Source organism: Microtus oregoni, unplaced genomic scaffold (genome assembly GCF_018167655.1).
Source record: "Microtus oregoni isolate MIOR12 unplaced genomic scaffold, Mior012 000003F_ref0000135, whole genome shotgun sequence".
Lineage (NCBI taxonomy): Eukaryota > Metazoa > Chordata > Mammalia > Rodentia > Cricetidae > Microtus > Microtus oregoni.
In genome coordinates, this window is record NW_024543062.1 from 29,890,293 (window position 1) to 29,908,776 (window position 18,484).

The following is an 18,484-nucleotide window of genomic DNA, read 5'->3' on the forward strand; positions in this document are numbered from 1 at the left end:
CTTGTCTCTGCCTCCCCGGGGCTGGAATTACAATCAAGTCCCTGGGATCTGAATTCGGGTCCTCATTTGTGCAGCAAGCACTTGACTGACCTCTCTCCCCAAGCCTACACTGACTCTTTACATAAACAAGCTTTCAGATGTGTGTATGACTCTATGTGTATGTACGTACATATGCGTGCACACACATACAGATGCACACATAAACACACACATGTATACACACATACATATATACACATGCACTCATACACACATGCATGTACACACATGCAGATACACACATAAATACACACACATGTATACACATACACACATACACATACAAACATATGCATGTACACATATATACACACGCACTCACATATACACATATGCATGCATATACACACTCGTGTGTACAACACAGACATAAATGCAGACATGTGCACACACTACTATATGCAGGTAGGTGAGCTTTTGGCAGCTTTAGCTGTGTGGTCAGCTTTGTTGAACATCTCCCTGCTGAACTGACACTGTGCAGAAATCAACAGCCATGTTGGTCTAGAACCGTTAAACAGAATTCTTCTCCATTTGCACAAGGTAATTGACTAGTAAGGTCTCATTTATGGTAAGGTCTCATAGAGTAGAATTCTCTGCACAAACAAGAGCCTGTGTTGCCACACTTGAAACCCCAGCACTCCTTAGTCAGAGGCAGGCAGGGCTCGATGAGTTTGAGGCTAGCCAGGTCTACATATAAGAAGTTTCAGGGCAGCCAGGACTACACAGTGAGACCCAGTTTCTTAAACAAAAGGGAAGATATTATATTGTCTGAGACTATCTGAATTATGTCAACAAACATGCAATAGTTTTATAGAAAAGTACTGCTTTAAAACAAATTCCCAAACATTGCCAGGTGTGATGGCCCATGCCTTTGAGCCCAGCACTCAGGAGGCAGAGGCAGGAGGGTCTCTGTGAGTTACAGAACTGCATAAAGCGACCCTTTCTCAAAAAAACAAAAAAGAAAAGAAAAGAAAAATCCCCAACAAGCATAACGATCAGGCCTGACAGCGGCAGAACGGTACATGAGAAGAACAGACTGAGGAGGTAGCCCCACTGCCTGAACACTCCCCTGCTACAATACAAGGTACGTAACATTCCCTGAGAGCTGGGTCTGTGTATGTGGTCCTGGGAAGACAGAGAGGAAAGACTGGAGACCCGCCTGCTGCAAGCATAGCCACAAATAGGGCTCCGAGGAGGGACAGGAACACACTCCTGTTCTAGTCTGGAGCAGGGACAGGCAGGCAGACCACAGCAGCCTTCTGAACATGCCCTACCCTCACCCCCACCCCATCCCTGCACCCAGGCACCAACCCAGCCGCACTCACCTGGAGGTAGATTGCTGCCTCTTGATAATTCATCTCCCAGTTGTGTCCAGGAGGACTGGAGGGGGACCTGTCGACCTGGGAGACCAGACTGGGAACATGGGAGTCCTGGATGCTGCGGCTGTCCCCATCTACATCGGGAGAAGGCAGAGACTTCCTTAGAACCCAGGCTGAAGAGAACACACAAAGGCTCAGCACAAGGTCACTCTGTCAGCGCCAACCTGTGCTGCTAGCAACACGCATCAGGGTAGCTGATCAAAAATGCCTTCTTTCTCTTAAAAGAAGAAAGAAGAAAGTGCCAGCAAGATGACTCAGCAGATGAAGGTGCTTGCCACCAAGCCTGATGACCTGAGTTCAACCCCCAGCGTGCACGTGGTGGAAGGAATACAGATGCCTTTAAGTTGTTCCCTGACCTCCATACGTGCATGGGCACGCCAACCCTCTCCTATAAATAAATGAATGTATTTCTTTTAAAAAAAGAAAAAAGCACAAAAGAGCAGAGGGAGTGGGGGAGGGAACAGCTAAACCTACACGTCTACATATCTTTAGAAAAAGACATGCAGGGAAGAAAAGAAAGAAACCGGCTGCTTGTGAGGGGTAAGGGCTGCAGGCTCACTGTGTAGACTTTTGACTTTTGGAAGCATGGGGGGGGATCTTGCTCAGTCAAACATTGAACCAAAGCGGATCCCCCCTCCCCGCCCACCTCCTCCAGGACCTTGTCCTGCTTTGTCTCGGCAGACTGCCCTCTCCCAGCCTCAGCCACGCTGTTTGGCTTGGACAGAGCCGGCCCTGGCTAAAAGCAGCTGACCCGAGCTTGCCAGCAGAGCCAGGGTTCATGGGGGGCGAGCACTGGAGCCAGCCAACTGGAGCCGCATTTGGCGCTTGTCCTGGGTCAGCTAGGAGAGAGGGGCTCTTTCTGTCCTCTGCCTGCACTAGAAGGATGTCAACAGGACCCTTGACTGAGCATGCTCCCACGGCTTGTCACAATCCGTAGTCTCTCCTGATACACATGGTGAATTTGAGCACTGGGCAATGAGTCCGCCTGGTTAATCTACAGAGAAGAAGGGAATCTATGACAATCTGGTACCCCACAACCCACACTGCAAACGAGGTCTCCAGAGGAGGAAACCAGAGTTTAGACACTGCCGTTTGCACGGGTGATGGAAACAAAGCAGATGTGTGGTACAGGTGGCCACACGGGCTAGGACAGAGGGGCCAGGTCTGCAGGGCCACTGGGTATGGCCATCCACAAGGCTGTCCCCACGAATTTATAAAAACACAGAGGGGACCATTGACACTCACTAAAATGTGCATGTTTTAAAGCGTACGGCTTGACAATTATGATTTTTGGTAGTGTTGGGGATGGAACCCAGGACCCTGTGGGTGCTCTATCGCTGAGCTACACCCTCAGCCCAACCAAGTGTTGTGTCTGCACAAGTATGAAGGCAACAGCTAAGTCAAGGAGTAAAGCCAGCTGGGCCTGGCAACACAGGCCTGGGGTCCCAGCTCTCTGAGACATGAGTAAAGCCAGCTGGGCCTGGCAACACAGGCCTGGAGTCCCAGCTATCTGAGACATGAAGGCAGGACGATTTTGAATTCAAAGCCTGCCTGGATTATAGAGTGAGTTCAAGTCCACCCAGACTTGGTGAGATGGCTCAGAGGGTTAAGGATCTTGTCAAGTCTGATGACCTGAGCTTGACCCCAGGATCCACGTGAATGAAATAGAGAACTGACTCCCATGGTTATCCTCTGACTTCCCCACGTGCACAGACAGACACAGTAAACAATTAAATATTAAAAATAGGCCAAGTATGATGGCACATGCCTTCAGTCACCGTACTGGAGAGGTCTGGTGGCAGATGGATCTCTTTAAGGTCAAGGCCAGCCTGGTCTATATATTCAATTTCTAGGTCAGCCAGCATTACAAAGCAAGACCTTGTCTCCCCACAAACAAACAAACAAACAAAAAAAAAATCAGACAACCAAAAAAACCCCAACACATTCATTAGTAAAAAATAATAAATGAATGAATGACTCAAACGTGAAAGTGGGCCAGAGACACGACACATCCAGAAAACAGAGCATAGTGTGCACGAGGCCCTGGGGTCAACCCCTGGCACGTAAAAACTGAACTAAAAAGATAAATAAATGAAGCCTAAAGTGGTGGCAGAGGCAGGTGGATCTCTGTGAGTTCTGGACCACCCTGGTCTACAGAGCAAGTTCCAGGACAGAAAAAGCTACACAGAGAAACACGGTCTTGAAAAATCAGTAATACACAATAAGAAATCAATAAAAAGGACACAGAGCCATCACTTCCTCTGCCTCCTGTCCTTCCCACATGACCACTCAGCTGCTGCACCTGATCACTCTGCGTGTCTTAGAATCTGAAGACATCGTCCAGTCTACACAGGCATCTGCCTCCTCTCACCGTAATTATCCTGAATGAATCTGCGTTGTGTCATGTGTGAGTCAGCGCTGCGCTGAGCTCATTCCATCCTCAACTGTGCCCCCGTGCCCGCGGTGTCCCTCCCGACATCCACGGGCAGACCAGGCTTGCTGTGGGGAGTAAACAAATACTAGAGCTCAGGTGACAGGTCACAGGTTCAACTTCTCAGGAGTACAGACTAGGCTGGGCGCAGTGGCCGATGCAATCCCAGCACTGGGGACTGGGACAGGAGGATCACGGCAAGCGTGGGCTACAGAGACCCTGCCTCAAAAAGAACTCACCAAACAAAGTCACCCAATCATACCTCTCTCCATTCCCATGGCTGCCGGAGCCTTCCGTGTCTGTGGACCCCCACCAACCAGTAGGCGTGTGTCAGGGCTGCATTTTAGGCTCAGAGCTTTAGATCCCCAATGCTGAGTTCCATCGCTCACATCTAACACCTCCAGACATCCCACCACGTCACACCCCAGTCCCACGGTGGGGACGGAACTCAGGGACCCCAGAACACCAGGCAAGTGCTCCACCTTGGGGCCACATCCTCGGCGCCCCCACAGCTTCCCAACAGCCCTGTGCATGACAGTGTCTAAATACCGGGCTCCTCCTACAGATACCTTGTAAGGTGCGCTCGTGGAAGATCAGACTGTCTGATTCATTTCTTCCTGTCCAACCCAGACGCCTTGTTCCTCTGCTGGTCACAGCTCTGAAGCAAGTCTCATGTGCATATGTGTGTGTGTGACCGTGCTGGTGTGCACAGTACGCAGGCAGGAAACTCCTGACAGGAGGGACAGTGCCAATGGAACAAACAGGGACAGAAGGACAGCTCTAGTGTGACGTGCCACACACTGACAGAGTCCCGAGACACAAGGACCCTATAGGGTGCGTCCTGTTACAAATGTGTCTCTGGGAGAGGCTGAGCCAGGATGTGGGCCGTGGCGGTAGGGCCCCAGAGGGATGCACTGGTCACTCTGCTGCAGGTGTGGGCATCCTTGGGAAGTTCCACCTAACCATGTCTCTCTGCTATATAAGATCCTCTACGGGCCCAGCCTAAGGAGAAAACCATGTCCCAACGTGTACAAAGTCTTCGCAGGCAGCTGCTCATCCAGAGCACCAAGGGGCTCTGCAGAGGGAGGTGACAGTGGTACCGTAGAGGCAGCATGTCACCATCCTACAGCTACAGACTACACATGGCTAGAAGGGACAGTGGGGGCAGATGTGTACAGCGAGGCCTCAGGAATCGGGAACAACTGGCAGAGACTACGTAAAATATCAAGTCAGTGCTGAGCTCTACTTCAATTTGGGCACATGTGTGTTTTATTTTATCCCAGAAATGAACTGTGACTTGGAACTAACCGTTGCTCACGAATGCAAACCCAGCACTGCCTTGCTCACAGGGCAAATGTCTCCACGCAGAGGACAGATCCCCTGGAGGCACCTGGAGAGCCTGTGCTCCACCCTCTGTGGGAGCACCTGCAGAGGCAGCCAGTACCCCCACAAAGGGCCTCTGGAGGAGGCTCTGAAACAACTGCCCACCAATGCTGGAGCAGAGAGGAGATTCAACGCCACTTGGGAGAAGAGGCTGACCCATCTGAGCGTGCGACTGGGGGTATCAGTGTCTTCACAGGTAGGCAGCAATCGTCACAGGCAGGGCTGAGGATGTGGCTCAGCTGACAGAGTGCTTGCCTAGTGTGTTCAGAGACCCAGGTTCAATTCCCAGCACCACACATATCTATAAATCAAACCTGGGCTTGGCAGCATATACACGCAATCCCAGTACTTAGGAGGTTAAGACAGGAGGATCCGAGTTCAGGGTCACCTTCCCCTAAAGCTTGTGACCAGCTTGAGATTCCTAAGATGGCCCAAAAGAAAACAACAACAACAACAACAACAAAAAAACCAACCACAAACCAACTACCTAATCCACAAAAGCAGGCAGGCAGATGCAGGTGGCCTGTGAAACAACCCCAAACTCAGGAGCTGAGGCATCAGCAGCTCTTGGACTGTGTGTCAGGGACCGAGGCCTTCCACCATCACTGCCTAGCTAAGCTGCACAGCCCCAACATGACAACAACACTGTCAGCATCCAGGAGATGAGCCTCGGCCCACCAACCTATCGGGACACCACTCAGTTTGTACGGGAAGGAAAAACACTCACAGGGTGAGGCTTGTGCACCAGGCACATCACCAGGACAGGATGGCTTCTCCCTCACTACGGGGAGCACCTTTGGGCTGCTCCAGCCAACACCAAGATCAGATGTGAGTAAATCTGCCTGGATTCTTGGGATCTGCCCCAGAGGACAGCGGGCAGGCTGTGAAGAGGCAGAATAGGGACACTGAGAGTGTACGGCTGACAACACAGGCAGGAGGGGCCTGAGGAAGTGGACATGCACCACCCCTAGGATCAAAATGATTCCCCAAAGATTTCTGCCTCAGACTCTCCCTTCTCCAGCCACTGCCACATTGCAAATGAGCACCAGGTACTATACAAAATAGGTACAATTATGTCAAGTTAATTGTCCTTTTAATCTCACTTCTCACTGACGCTTCTGCTTTGTCACAGCTGGAGCCATCTCTGCCCTGGACCAACCCAAACCCTTCCAGGGTCTTGTCCGTTTACTGTCCTGCCCTATGGGCCTTTTCTATACCAGAGAAATCCACTGTGAGTTTGTGTGTCTATGTGTGTGTGTGCATGTCTGTGTGTGTATGTCTGTGTATCTATGTGTCTCTGTGTATGTCTCTGTGTGTGTTTGTGTGTGTTGTCTGTGTGCCTTCGTGCATGTGCATGTCTGTGTGTGTGTATCTATGTGTATCTGTCTGTATGTCTCTGTGTATGTATGTGTGTGTCTATGTGTATCTGTGTCTGCATGTCTCTATGTATGCCTGTGTGTGAGCTTATGTGTATGGTGTATCTCTGTGTATGTGCATATGTTTGCGTTTATGTTTGTGTGCACGCGTGTGTGTATGTGTGTGTGTTAACTTCCCAGTTCAGCATAACCACTCCAAGAACACTAAAGCAGGGTTGGGGAGACAGTTCAGCTGGTAAAGTGCTCATGGCATAAACACAGAGGCCCTCACTCAGATCCCAGCTGCATATGGTGAGGCTAGAACACCAGCACTGAGAGAGGGAGTTAGGTAGGTCCTGGGAGCGGCTCCCTGGCCAACTGGGAGCCTCAGGCTCAGTGAGAGACCCTGTCTCAAATAAGACTTTGGAATACAACCTCAGGCCGCCACATATGCATGCATGGACATGTGTACCCACCCCACATGCATACACATCTCTTACACACACACGCGTGCGTGCACACAAACACACACAAAAACTAAGCTATTGGTTTTCTGCCTCAAAGATACCACAGTGTCGGCCTCCCTGGGAAACCCTAAGCATTTACCCCCTCAATACACACTCCAATTACAAAGGCCTCTCTCGTGTCTTATTCCATCTACCCCTTCTCCACCACTCTGGCTCCCTAGTTGGTCTGGAGCTTTTGGCCTGAGAGACCTTTAGGCAATCGGCTTCCTCAGGTCTTTCAACTTTCCACCCTCATGCTGCCTCAGGACAGACTCTGCCCTTGACTCCCCTGCAAAATCCCATGGTCATTTGTCTCTACCTCTGACCCCAATGGCCCAGTGAACGCTCAGAACCTGGCATGCCTGCTTGCTCCCCAGGGACACAGACCTTTGTCACGGTCACTGGGGTGTCCCCGGAGCCCAGCGCATAAGGGATAAACAAGTCTGCAGAACTGAAGTGACATCAAGGATCTCTCCCTGAAGACCATACATTCCCACAGAGCACCCGACTGTAGGCGGCCAGAGGCCAAGGACACAGCGCCTGGTGCAGGACCCGTCGGTGTTTACCCACAGTGCAGTAGGCAGCACCCGGGGTGTGATGAAGGGGCACATGATCCCTCTGTATCCAAGAGCGATCAAGACAGACCCTTCTGAAGGCACAGAAAAGACACGCAGTTCCCATGTCAGGGTGGGCAGTTGAGTGTTTCCTCCCACCATGTGCCAACCATTCAGCCCTTCACCATGGAGAACGCGACACAGAACTTGGCAAGGCTTGGGAGCTGTTAGTGGCTCTCACACAGGGAGAGGGCTGAAAGGCTCTGAGTTACCTGGGTCACTGAAGGGCTTTTCAGGGAAGCCACAGGTGATTTCATAAAGCCTCCTTCTGCCCATGCAGGTGGCTGAGCAGGAAATTTAGGGATTACAGAAAGGTCATAAGTGGTGGGCAGGGAGCCACTGGTCCTCCCAGCCCTTTCATGTGGAGGTTTTGGTGGCTCCAGATCCAAAAGTTCTTGCAGTCTGAGCTGCAACTCCCTGCCTGTGCCTGAGGCTGGAGTCACTCCAGCTCCTAAGGGCCCATTGTCCCTTCTCTGAGCTGTGCTCAGGGGCTCGGCAGGCAGCGTTCCAGAGGGACAGGACAATTAGGGGCCCCACCGAAGGGCAGATGGGATATGTCCACGCTGAGAGTGTGGAACAACAGGTCCGCCAGCTCACAGGAAGCAGTGCATGATCTGTCCCTGACCCCACTGACCACTGGCACCCAACTACCGTGGTGACAAGACCTGCCCAGCCTCTCCTATGGAACTTCTCGTGTGAACTACGTAACAGGTCTCCAGGTGAAAGAGCTGGCTTCACCCAACATCACACTGGATGCAGCCCCTCATCACAGATTGCTGGGACAGTCCCTCTACAACTCAAGACCATTAAAGACCCCACCAGCATCCTCCCTCGGACTTTGGTATTGTCCCTGCCTGGAGCACGAAAGCACCTTCCAGATGACCTGCATGGCCAGAAGCAAGGCATACCACAGGAGGCACCATGAAGGGGCCAAGATGACATCAGCAGGCTGGCCTTCCCCAGTTTCCTCCGAAGACAACAGCTGGCCTTGGCCTCTGCGGTTCCACTTGTCTGGGAGGCAGGGTCCCAACAGGCAGCAGAAGTGCAGTCTCCCTGGCTCTGGCACCCAGAGCTTGGAACAAGCCAGAGGAGGCAAGGCTCAGGCACTGGGAGGTCGGCATCTAAGCCTAGGGGACCGTTCCCTAGAGGTAAACAGTGTGTTCACTGCCAGTGTCCTGGGCAGGGCACTTTTTTGAAAATCAGGCTGAGCGGACAGACACGACCTTGACCACTAAAGAGCTGTGTGGTCCCCTCCCCGGAACTCCTCCCTCAGCCCTGGCCAAGAGCCCAGGGACATGACCACAAAGTTATTGGAGAACGGAGAACGGAGAAGGAATGAAAAACAGCAGGACACAAAACAACCACCCAGACTCTGACAGAACATGGACCGCCTCCGTCCGAGACGCAGACAGCCTGGGATGACCCATGTGCACAGATGGCCAGGCCGCCTCTACCCTGATATAAGGGGCCCAGCCGCTCCCTGCAAACAGCTGGCTGCTTTGCATGCAGCCTCCGAAATGGCCCTGCAGGGACTCTGAGGATTCCGCTCGCTGGAGCACAGCACGATGCAGCATCCTGGTGCAGTGGATAAATAGAAATGGCTTCCATATGCCAGCCATAAAGCTGGGGAAGAGAGGCAAGGGAGGGAGAAGGATGAGGGAGTGGATGGGCAGGAGGGGCTGGGCTGCCTGTGTACACCCAGCAGGCAAACCGGTCACTGCTGGCCTTGAGGCCTGGAGAGGTGGCTTTGTGTAAAAAGCCTGGGTGGGAGCTCTGCTCCCAAAGGCAGCAGTGAGCGGCTTGGCCCAGTGCAAGAGTTCAGAGCAGCATGGTGCTGGGAAGTCACAATATTCTGCCTTTCCAACTGCCCTCAGCTCACACTCTTAAACACACACCCAGCGCGCATGTCCTCAACGGTCCAAGAAAACCCCTGCCATGTGCCTCTCTTTCAACCATTGGTATTCCTTCTCCATGGAGCCTCAGTTTCTCCACCACACACTGGGACCCATGCCAGCTGTGCTCTGGACACAGCAGAAATAAATGCAATACTCAGAAAGCACCCGGAGCTCTCTGGAAACCGGAGCCCACTAGAATGACAACGAGCAGTCACGAGCTGCTTGCCAGTTGTCACTGAGAGGGGAAACAAAGGAGAGTGCTGCTGGGGGTGTTTGCAGGGGCGGCGGGCTGTGCCGCTCCTGTGCAGAGTGGCAGGGTGGAAAGTGAACAGGAAGGAGGCTAAGGTGGAGAAGGCAGGAGGCACGCAGCTCTCTTCCAAGCTCTACTCTCTGATTGGCTGTGAGACGGGGTGGGGAGTGCACCGGGGATCAGCTCTGTAGTGAAGGCACACCCGGGCACACACGCTGGCCTCTAGGAAGGTCAGGCTGGCCCAGGGCCTTCCTAGTTCAATGGCTGGCACTAACTCAATGCCTGTCCTGCCAAAGGCTTACTAGGGCCCGAGGAGGAACAGAAGGCACCGCAGGACGGCTCACCAGTCAAGTGCTGTTTTAGAAGAAATCCTGGCTCAGAAGTGGTCAGGATAAAGCCATGTGCCAGCTCTAACTCTGATTTCAGCCACCTGACCGGGACTTGAGTGGCAAATCCAAAGGGATTCATCCATGCAGCCTGCCCTGCCAGGTCTCGGCAGGCAAAGAGCCAGAAGGCTGCAAACAATAACCGAGAGAGGGAAAGAAGGCAGGAGGGAGCAGGACAGAAACAGCTGGCCCTGGGAAGTCTGGAAGGAGAGGGGAGGAGTATGGGCAGATGGTGTGTGTGTGTGTGTGTGTGTGTGTGTGTGTGTGTGTAGGTAGGGGGGGGGCTGAGAAAGGAGACCAAGGGTGTCATTGGCACTGCAGATGGTACTGCCTGGAGTGTCCACTCCCCAAAACCTCACAAGAGGAGGGACTAGCCATGTCTATAATGCTAGCACTTGGAAAACTGAGAAGCAGCACATTCTAGAACGTGTGTGTGTCCGCGTTGTTTGTATGTGTGCAGGTGTCGAGTGGGGAGCCCAGGCTAGAAGCATAGCAGGCAGCAAGTGAGAGGTAGGTGGACTTGGAAAGCTCAGAGGGTTCTGAAATCCAGAAGCTTAAATAGTCCCAAAGAGGTAAGGCTGAGGCAGGGGACTAACAACAGTAAAGGTGACCATGCAAACTGGAGCTCCTCCGGACCACGCTTTGTTCTAAGGATGCCCCCCAGGAGCTGGACTCTGCTGTTATGCGCCATCCACAGAATGGGGCACTATGTGTCACACAGTGGGTCCCTATGCTCACCAGCACCTCATGTATTCCTAGTACTGACTGGGCAGCTGACTTGCAGGGTGCTCAGAACATCTCAGACGTATAAGGGCTCAAAGACACACATACATGCATATGCACACACATACATGCCACTCGATTTGCTGCTCTTTGGTGGACACCTCAGCATCTATACAGACATCTGGCCACGGTTAGTTGGAAGCACCTGAAGTACTGTGAGCCCCACTTCAGGGACTGGGGTTCTTTGGGCCCCTACAGGAGGTCAGCAGAGAGCCCATATTCAGAGGACAGAACTGACTCAAATTCAACCAGTACAGGGTTGTAGCTGGGCCCTGTCTGAGGCCACCAGGATCATTTGCCAGCAGGGCTGCCTGGACCCAGTTCTGTGAACGCTGCACCAGCAGTGTCTGGGGCTGGGGCTGCTGCAAGCCACCTAGTTCAGAAAAAAAGGCCGTCGGGGCACAGGTACCTGCAGAAAGTGATATTAGGAGGAAGCCTACGTATGTCCTAAAAGACCTGGATATCCCGCACAATGGGCACACCACACCTCAAGGGAGCTGAAACCCTGGGTGGTCAGTGACCAGGCCTGAGCTGATGTCTCTTTCCTACTGCCTCAGTCTAGTAGGATGGCAGCCTGAAGAGACATTACAGAGACCGGCTCTGGAGGCCCGGAGGGGAGCTCCTGACAGTCCAGGGGGCGGGCGGAGGGATGGGGTGGGCATCTATCTTCAGATTCAGATACCTGTCTAGAGTGCACAGTGGAGTAGGGGCATCCAGGAAGTTAACTATCCTTAGACTCAGATACCTGTCTAGAGTGCACAGGGGTGGAGAGTAGGGGGCTGGGGGGGGGGGGCATCCAGGAAGTTAACTATCCTCATATGCTCAGCCCGGAACGCTCCAGTCAGAAAACTGGCTCCCAATCCCTAAGAGGAAGTCCGAATTCAGAATGAGGAAGAGCTGGACTCTGGGAGAGAGACCTTCCTCTGTGACTCAGGGCTCAAGAGGGCAACACCTGCAGTGTGGCCACATTGTTGATGACGGAATCCTGACATTCTGTTACTAAGTTTCCGCCCCTCACTGCTGACTGGATAGCACAGAGAATCTCCGGTTTAATCTTTACACAGTCTCTGACTTAGCTGATCAGTAACATCGTCTCACAGATGAAGAAATTGAGGCTCAGCACAAAAAATGCTTAGAGCTTTGTTCTAAGGGGTTCAGCTGGCACATCAGCTTCCTTCGTTTGCTGAAGAAGCCTGCACAACTGAGGAAACATTAAAAGTCCAGACTTCTCTGTGGCCACCCTAGCCCTCTGTCACACAGATTCCAATAGCCTAAGAATTCTCCAGGCTCCGCAGCCTCTCCACATTCTGGGACATTGCTCAGTCTCCAGACAGAAATGAAGGGAAAGCCCACTATGTAACAGACTGAAACGGCCGACTGGCCTAGAGGCCGAGTGGCTTCAATACTAATAAAATCCAAGCCTTGGTGAGGTTCCAGGTCCGCTTCAGAGTCTGCATGACGACCATGATCACAAATGACGAGGCAGGCCAGCCAAGTGTGAACAGCCGAGCTCATGAGAAGAAGGGACCCTTGAGAGCCACAGAGGGAAGATATCACGCTCGCTGCCGACCACCCACAAGTGCGAGCCGATGCAGTCGGTGGCCTGGAGCGGCTCCAGGCCATTAGCCAGGGCCGAGCTCAGTCTTCACTCAGCTGACTTTCCACAATAGCTAAGTGAGCAAGAGAAAGAAAATGGAATGAAGTTGCATTCCACTAAAGAGAGACATCTTTAAGAGATGGCAGGCAATCTCCAAATGGCAGGGTCGGGAACTCAGACACCAGGGAAGGTGCGGGGGTGGGGGACCAAGCGACATAGGCTGATTGATTCTACAATTACAAGAAACACGCAGGCTGGAGGCTGAGCGAGACCTCCATGTTCAAAGTGCAGGCCTCATCATGGCTATCCTGGGCAGATCACACGGACACGAGCAAGGACTCCAGGGGCTGGTGAGGCTGTGACTCCATTTCAGATATTAAGTGCACAGGGAAGGTATATGAGACCTGGTCTTGCCTTTATCAAACCTGCAGTGCCAGGAGGAGGCAGAGCTGTGTGAACAACAGCTCAGAAACAGCAGCCACCTACCTGGCTGGGCATTCTACCTCCCTACCCCATCCCACCCAGCTAGCTCCAACTGCTGTCACCAACTGGAATGCATTTATAAACCAGCCTGAACCGGGCAAATGAGATGGTAATGTGATTCTCGGCCAGTTCGCCAAAACCCCATTTTCTCACAACCGTCAGGAACCCATCAGTTTGCAAAGTGAACCCAGATTAGATACGGCAAATGCGGATCTCCGGGAGCGGGGCTGTGGGTGGCCACTGTATGATGGGGTGCAGAGCTATGTGGCCATGTTCCGGGATCAGCTCCATGCTGGGGAGGCAAAGCAGGGAGGGAAAGGAGCCAGGCCTACAGCAAGGGAAGAATACCGGAGATGGACCCCAGTATTCTGTGAGAGAGGCTTATGGGAAGATGGTGAGGAGCGGCACACCTGTCCACCTAGTTGCTGGAAACCGAGACAGGACAACTAAAGCAAGTTCTAGGCTAGTCTGGGCTATGCTGTGAGACCCTGCCTCAAAAAACAAAACCAGAACAATCCTAACACTTGGGAGGCAGAGGCAGGCTGGACTCTCTGAGTTTGAGGCCAACCTGGTCTACAAATCCCAAGTCAGCCAGGGGCGACTTTGTAAAACTCTGTCTCAAGCCAACAACAACAAAACACAGGGCTGCCAAGAAGGCTCACTGGGTAAAGGCACCCGAAGCCAAGCCTAGGACCTGAGTTCGATCCCTTTGACTCACATGGTAGAAGGGGAGAACTGACTCCCACGGGCTCTCCTTTGGTCCCCACGTGAGCCTTACCACAGTCACACACACACACAAGTACACACACGTACACACACAGATGGATAATATAAATAAATGTAATTTAAAAATTTTTAGACAACAAAAATGGGGCTGGACAGATGGTTCAGTGGTTAAAAGCATTTGTTGCTCTTGCAGAGGACCAGAGTTCAATTCCCAACACTGAAGTGGGGAGCTTATAACTGTAACATCAGCTACAGCCCTCTTCTGGGCTTCGAAGGTTTCCATACCCATGTGCACATATGTGCACAAGGACACGTGCGCACACACACGCACACACACATACACAAAGGCATGCACATACACGCACACACACATGCATGCACACCACACACACACACACACACACACACACACGCACACATCAACAAACAATAAAATAAATTGTCTCACTGTCAATGTCAATGCGAAGTTGACCCAGTGGCCTCATTTTATGATTTGATCATCGACAGCTACTTGAATTCTTGGTTCTCCTGCCTCCACCTCTCAAGTGCTGGGCATATGTGGTGCTGGGGACAGAACCCTCTGCCAACTGAGATACACACCCCGCCCTTTTATACTACCAAGACAGGCTTCAGAGAAGCTGTTGGTGCTAAGCCAGGCAGTGGTGGTGCACGCCTTTAATCCCAGTACTCAGGAGGCAAAGGGCAATGGATCTCTGAGTTTGAGGCCATCCTGGTCTACAGAGCGAGTTCCAGGACAGCCAGGGTTACTCAGAGAAAACCTGTCTTGAGAAACAAAAACAAAACAAAAATGGAGGTTGCTGGTACTAACAATACAAGTCTCATGGTATTTTATAAATCCAATTTTTTTTTTTTTTTTTTTTTTTTTTTGGTTTTTCGAGACAGGGTTTCTCTGTGGTTTTGGAGCCAGTCCTGGAACTAGCTCTTGTAGACCAGGCTGGTCTCGAACTCACAGAGATCCGCCTGCCTCTGCCTCCCGAGTGCTGGGATTAAAGGCGTGCGCCACCACCGCCCGGCTTATAAATCCAATTTTTACCATTTAAAGATGTTATTTATTATTGGGGAGGGTGTTTGGGGTGAGCATGTATGGTGTGGTGCTTTTATGGAGGTCAGAGGACAACGCTGTGAGCGTGCTCACTCCTTCCTCTTTCATGGAGGTTCTAGGAATTGAACCCAGGTCACAGGCTTGTGCAGCAAGCACCTTTACCCTCTAAGCCATCTGGCAGCCCAGAATCCACTATATTTACAGTAATCTTACATTAGTGGCATTTTAGTTCCAGAACAGCAGGTGAGAGACATGTTGCTAGACAATCAGTCACAAACACACAAGTTTTATGGCTGGGGGGAGTGTCCACACTTGTACCCCCAGCCTCAGGAGGTCCGGGGGAGGATCAAAAGTTCACCATCAGAGGGCTGGAGAGATAGCTCAGGGGCTGAGAGCGCCAACTGCAATTCCCAGCCACCACATGGCAGCTTACAACTGTCTGTAACTCCAGTTCCAGGGGACCCAACACCCTCATACAGACATACCTGCAGACAAACCAATGCAAATGAAATAAAAATAAATATATATATTTTTTAAAAGTTCAAGATCATTCTTGGCTACACAGAGGATTTAAGAATAGCCTGAGCTACATGACATATATCTCAAAAAAAAAAAGTGTAGTATTTACTGTTAGTTGAGGCCTAATGTAGCTCTGACTATGTATAGCTGTCTGTGTACTCTAGCCCTGTGAAACAATTAGTAGTTAAACAACCTCCCTTTATCCAACTTGGGCTCCTCAGCGGTCTGTCAGGCCTGGCAGTTTAGGCAGATGGAACACTAGGCTTCCTGAATGTCAACAACATTCAGGTCCTCGCTGCCAGGCAGTCTGAGGCTGAATCCTCAACGGGCCTTTCTAAGTCACCTAGACATTAGGCCTCTCTCTCTCCAGGGTTTCTCTGTGTAGCCTGGAACTCACTCTGTAGACCAGGCTGACCTCGAGCTCACAGAGATCTGCCTGCCTCTGCCCCCGAGTGCTGAGTTAAAGGCAACTGCCCCCGCTGACTTCCTCCCATCTCTTTCGTGCCAACAACATCCATTTCTCTTCTCCTTCCCTTTTTTTTTTATCCTGACGACTAAGGACTCAGCCTAAAACAGAGATAGCAAGGCTCTGCGGTCACCGCCAGTAGCTCCCACCAGCATTTGCTGAAAGCGACAGACCCTGTGTGGCTCAAGGCCTGCCTTGGTGGATGCCTTCCTCCTGTACCTCTACAGGCTTGGACTGCAGCATGGGAGCAAGTGTGTTTGTGTGTGTGTGTGTTTATGTGTGTGTGTGTGCAGGGGCAACAACAGTGGCTGGAGAGATTGTGTTTAGGTGGCATGAAAGTCACTCCGTCTACAGCTACTGTATTCTCTGTCCAGCCAAGGAACAAAGGTGACACTTGCAGGAAATGAGGAGGGGTCTGCAAGCACCCTACCCAGCGCAGGCGGGGAAGCCACCACCAATTTCTCCAGGGCATTCTCCAATCATAACCAAGGCTTCCACAGAGAAACCGTGCCCTACACTGTCCAGACAGCAACACAGCGCTGCCACTTCCACAGCTAGAACCCCAGGAGGGAGACGACCCCTGAGCCACAATCTGGCACCTCATAAAATCCGTGATCCCAGTATCTAAACTGGACACTCAGCGGGCAGGGTGGGCGGCTCTGAGAGAGGGTTTCTGCTTTGGGAGGAAAATAGCTATAGAGCTCAGCCACCTAGCTGAGCAGAGGGACATCCCTGGTCAGGATGAAGGCTTGGGGAATGGGTGGAAAGCAGGGACACAGCAGGGGGCTTTAACACAGGGGGCCTGGATTTAGCAGAGTCTCTGACCTGACGCTGGACTGAGGGGATTAGGAAGGACACAGCAGGAGGCTGCGGGGGGGAGGGGGGGGTTCTGCTTTCATTTCCTGCCTCCTGCTGCCAGGATGAGACTAATCTAAGCAGCTCCCTGGCCAGGGAAGGGGAGCCTGGGACAGTCCGCCTGCTTCCCAGTACCTCTGAAGCAGGAGGGTGGTAGGCTTCCAAGCTGAGCAAGGCACAATGCACGTAGCCTGGGGAGGTTCACGGACTGTTGGGGAGCCCGAGCCAGAGAATAACTCGCTAAATCTGGCTCCTGTCCCCACAACATGGCCAGAGTCTCCAAGACCAACTCACCTTGTGGTTACTAGTTTCAGGGACAACTATATATAATACCACCACACGAGTCCTACCCAATACACTCCATAGCTCCAGCCAAGTCAAGATTGCCTCTCTGTCAGCTGCTTTTCCTTGTTCCAGCACCAACCAGCCATAATGGTGGTTATCTACCAAGCCTCCACCTGGAACACCCCAGATCCCACAGTCACTAGGAAGGCTCTTGTTGCAGCCTCACTCCAGTACCAAAGAGCAGTCTTGGTATGACCACCTCTTTATGAACGCGGGGACTCAAGCGTGCTATCGCCTGCCTGAGGGGCACAGTCCATGCTAGGCTTGATTGACGCTCAGCTGCTCTGATCTCAGAGCCCACACTCATCCCACACCATGCTTCCTCTGTCTAGGCTGTGTCCTCTGCCGGGGAGTCCTGATCCCCCATCCTAACCTTGATTCCCACCCTTCCCAGATCCCATTTTTTAAGCCATGGTTGAAAAACAAAGACTTTAAATTCTTTTCCTATCGTCATACTTCATATTCTATCTTTGGACTGTATTTTAGAATGTTTGATTTTAAACACTCATGTCTGAGTTGCTAAACTTGAACATCTTAAATTTAAAAAAAAAATTTCCTCAAATCAATTCTGGTTTAGGATTAGGACAGAATTTCTAATAGCTTGAGAGGCCCTCAACTTATTCCTGCGTTGTGTACTAAGAATTTATGCAAAGCAACGTTCTCAGTATTGATTATAAAATCCAATTACTGATCAGCTCTAGGAAACGTTGGAGTCTCCACATCCTGCAGTGTCAAGTATTCAGCCAAGATTTGATCCCGTAACATGGCTAAAACATGTAAAAACAGACAAGCACATTGGTCTCATTTAGGGTGAAAATTTACCTTCATCTTCAAAAAATGGTAAAATTATACATACCAAAGAACTGTCTTGAATAAATAAATTTCTTGGGCGGCTGAGACGAGTCAGTGGGTAAAGGTCTTGCCACTGAGTCTGAGGACCCTGAGTCTGATGCTCAGGCCCCACATGTTGTTTGTCTTCTGCCCTCTACATGCACGCATGTGTGCATACACACATGTACCCCGCCCACACACATGTATACACACACAGAAAATAGTGTTTAAAAAAATTGTAGACAAGGGGTTTTAAGTAGAAACAGTTTAAGAAGCCCTGGCCAGCTCACCCACCACCTGAATGGATCTGTCCCCCTCCGGCAGAATGAGTGACGTCATCCATGCTCTAGTGTCTCCGACCACTTGAAAACTCTACACCTACAGGAGCCTTCTAGCGTGTGAGAAGCTGAGGTTCCAGAAGGCCAAAGCTCAGGCTAGAACAAGAACAGTGCCTGCTTGACTACCCAGGAACACCAAGCTCAACCAAACAGGCAAGGTGGTGGCCCGTCCTGGGCCACTGCCACATTGTCTTTCCTCCTCCCCCCACTTTCCCACTTCTCCCTTTTTTGGTGGGTTGG

The 18,484-nt window shown here is 51.6% G+C and overlaps 1 protein-coding gene across 1 annotated transcript in view; it reads right to left on the reverse strand.

Annotated features, from left to right (window-relative positions):
• The window catches only part of Tpcn1 (two pore segment channel 1), a 55,196-nt gene that overhangs the window by 24,803 nt on the left and 11,909 nt on the right, over nucleotides 1-18,484 (reverse strand). Inside the window, exon 3 of the mRNA XM_041648092.1 lies at nucleotides 1,365-1,492. Within this exon, the coding sequence (XP_041504026.1) occupies nucleotides 1,365-1,492 (128 nt within the window). The remainder of the gene's footprint in view (nucleotides 1-1,364; nucleotides 1,493-18,484) is intronic.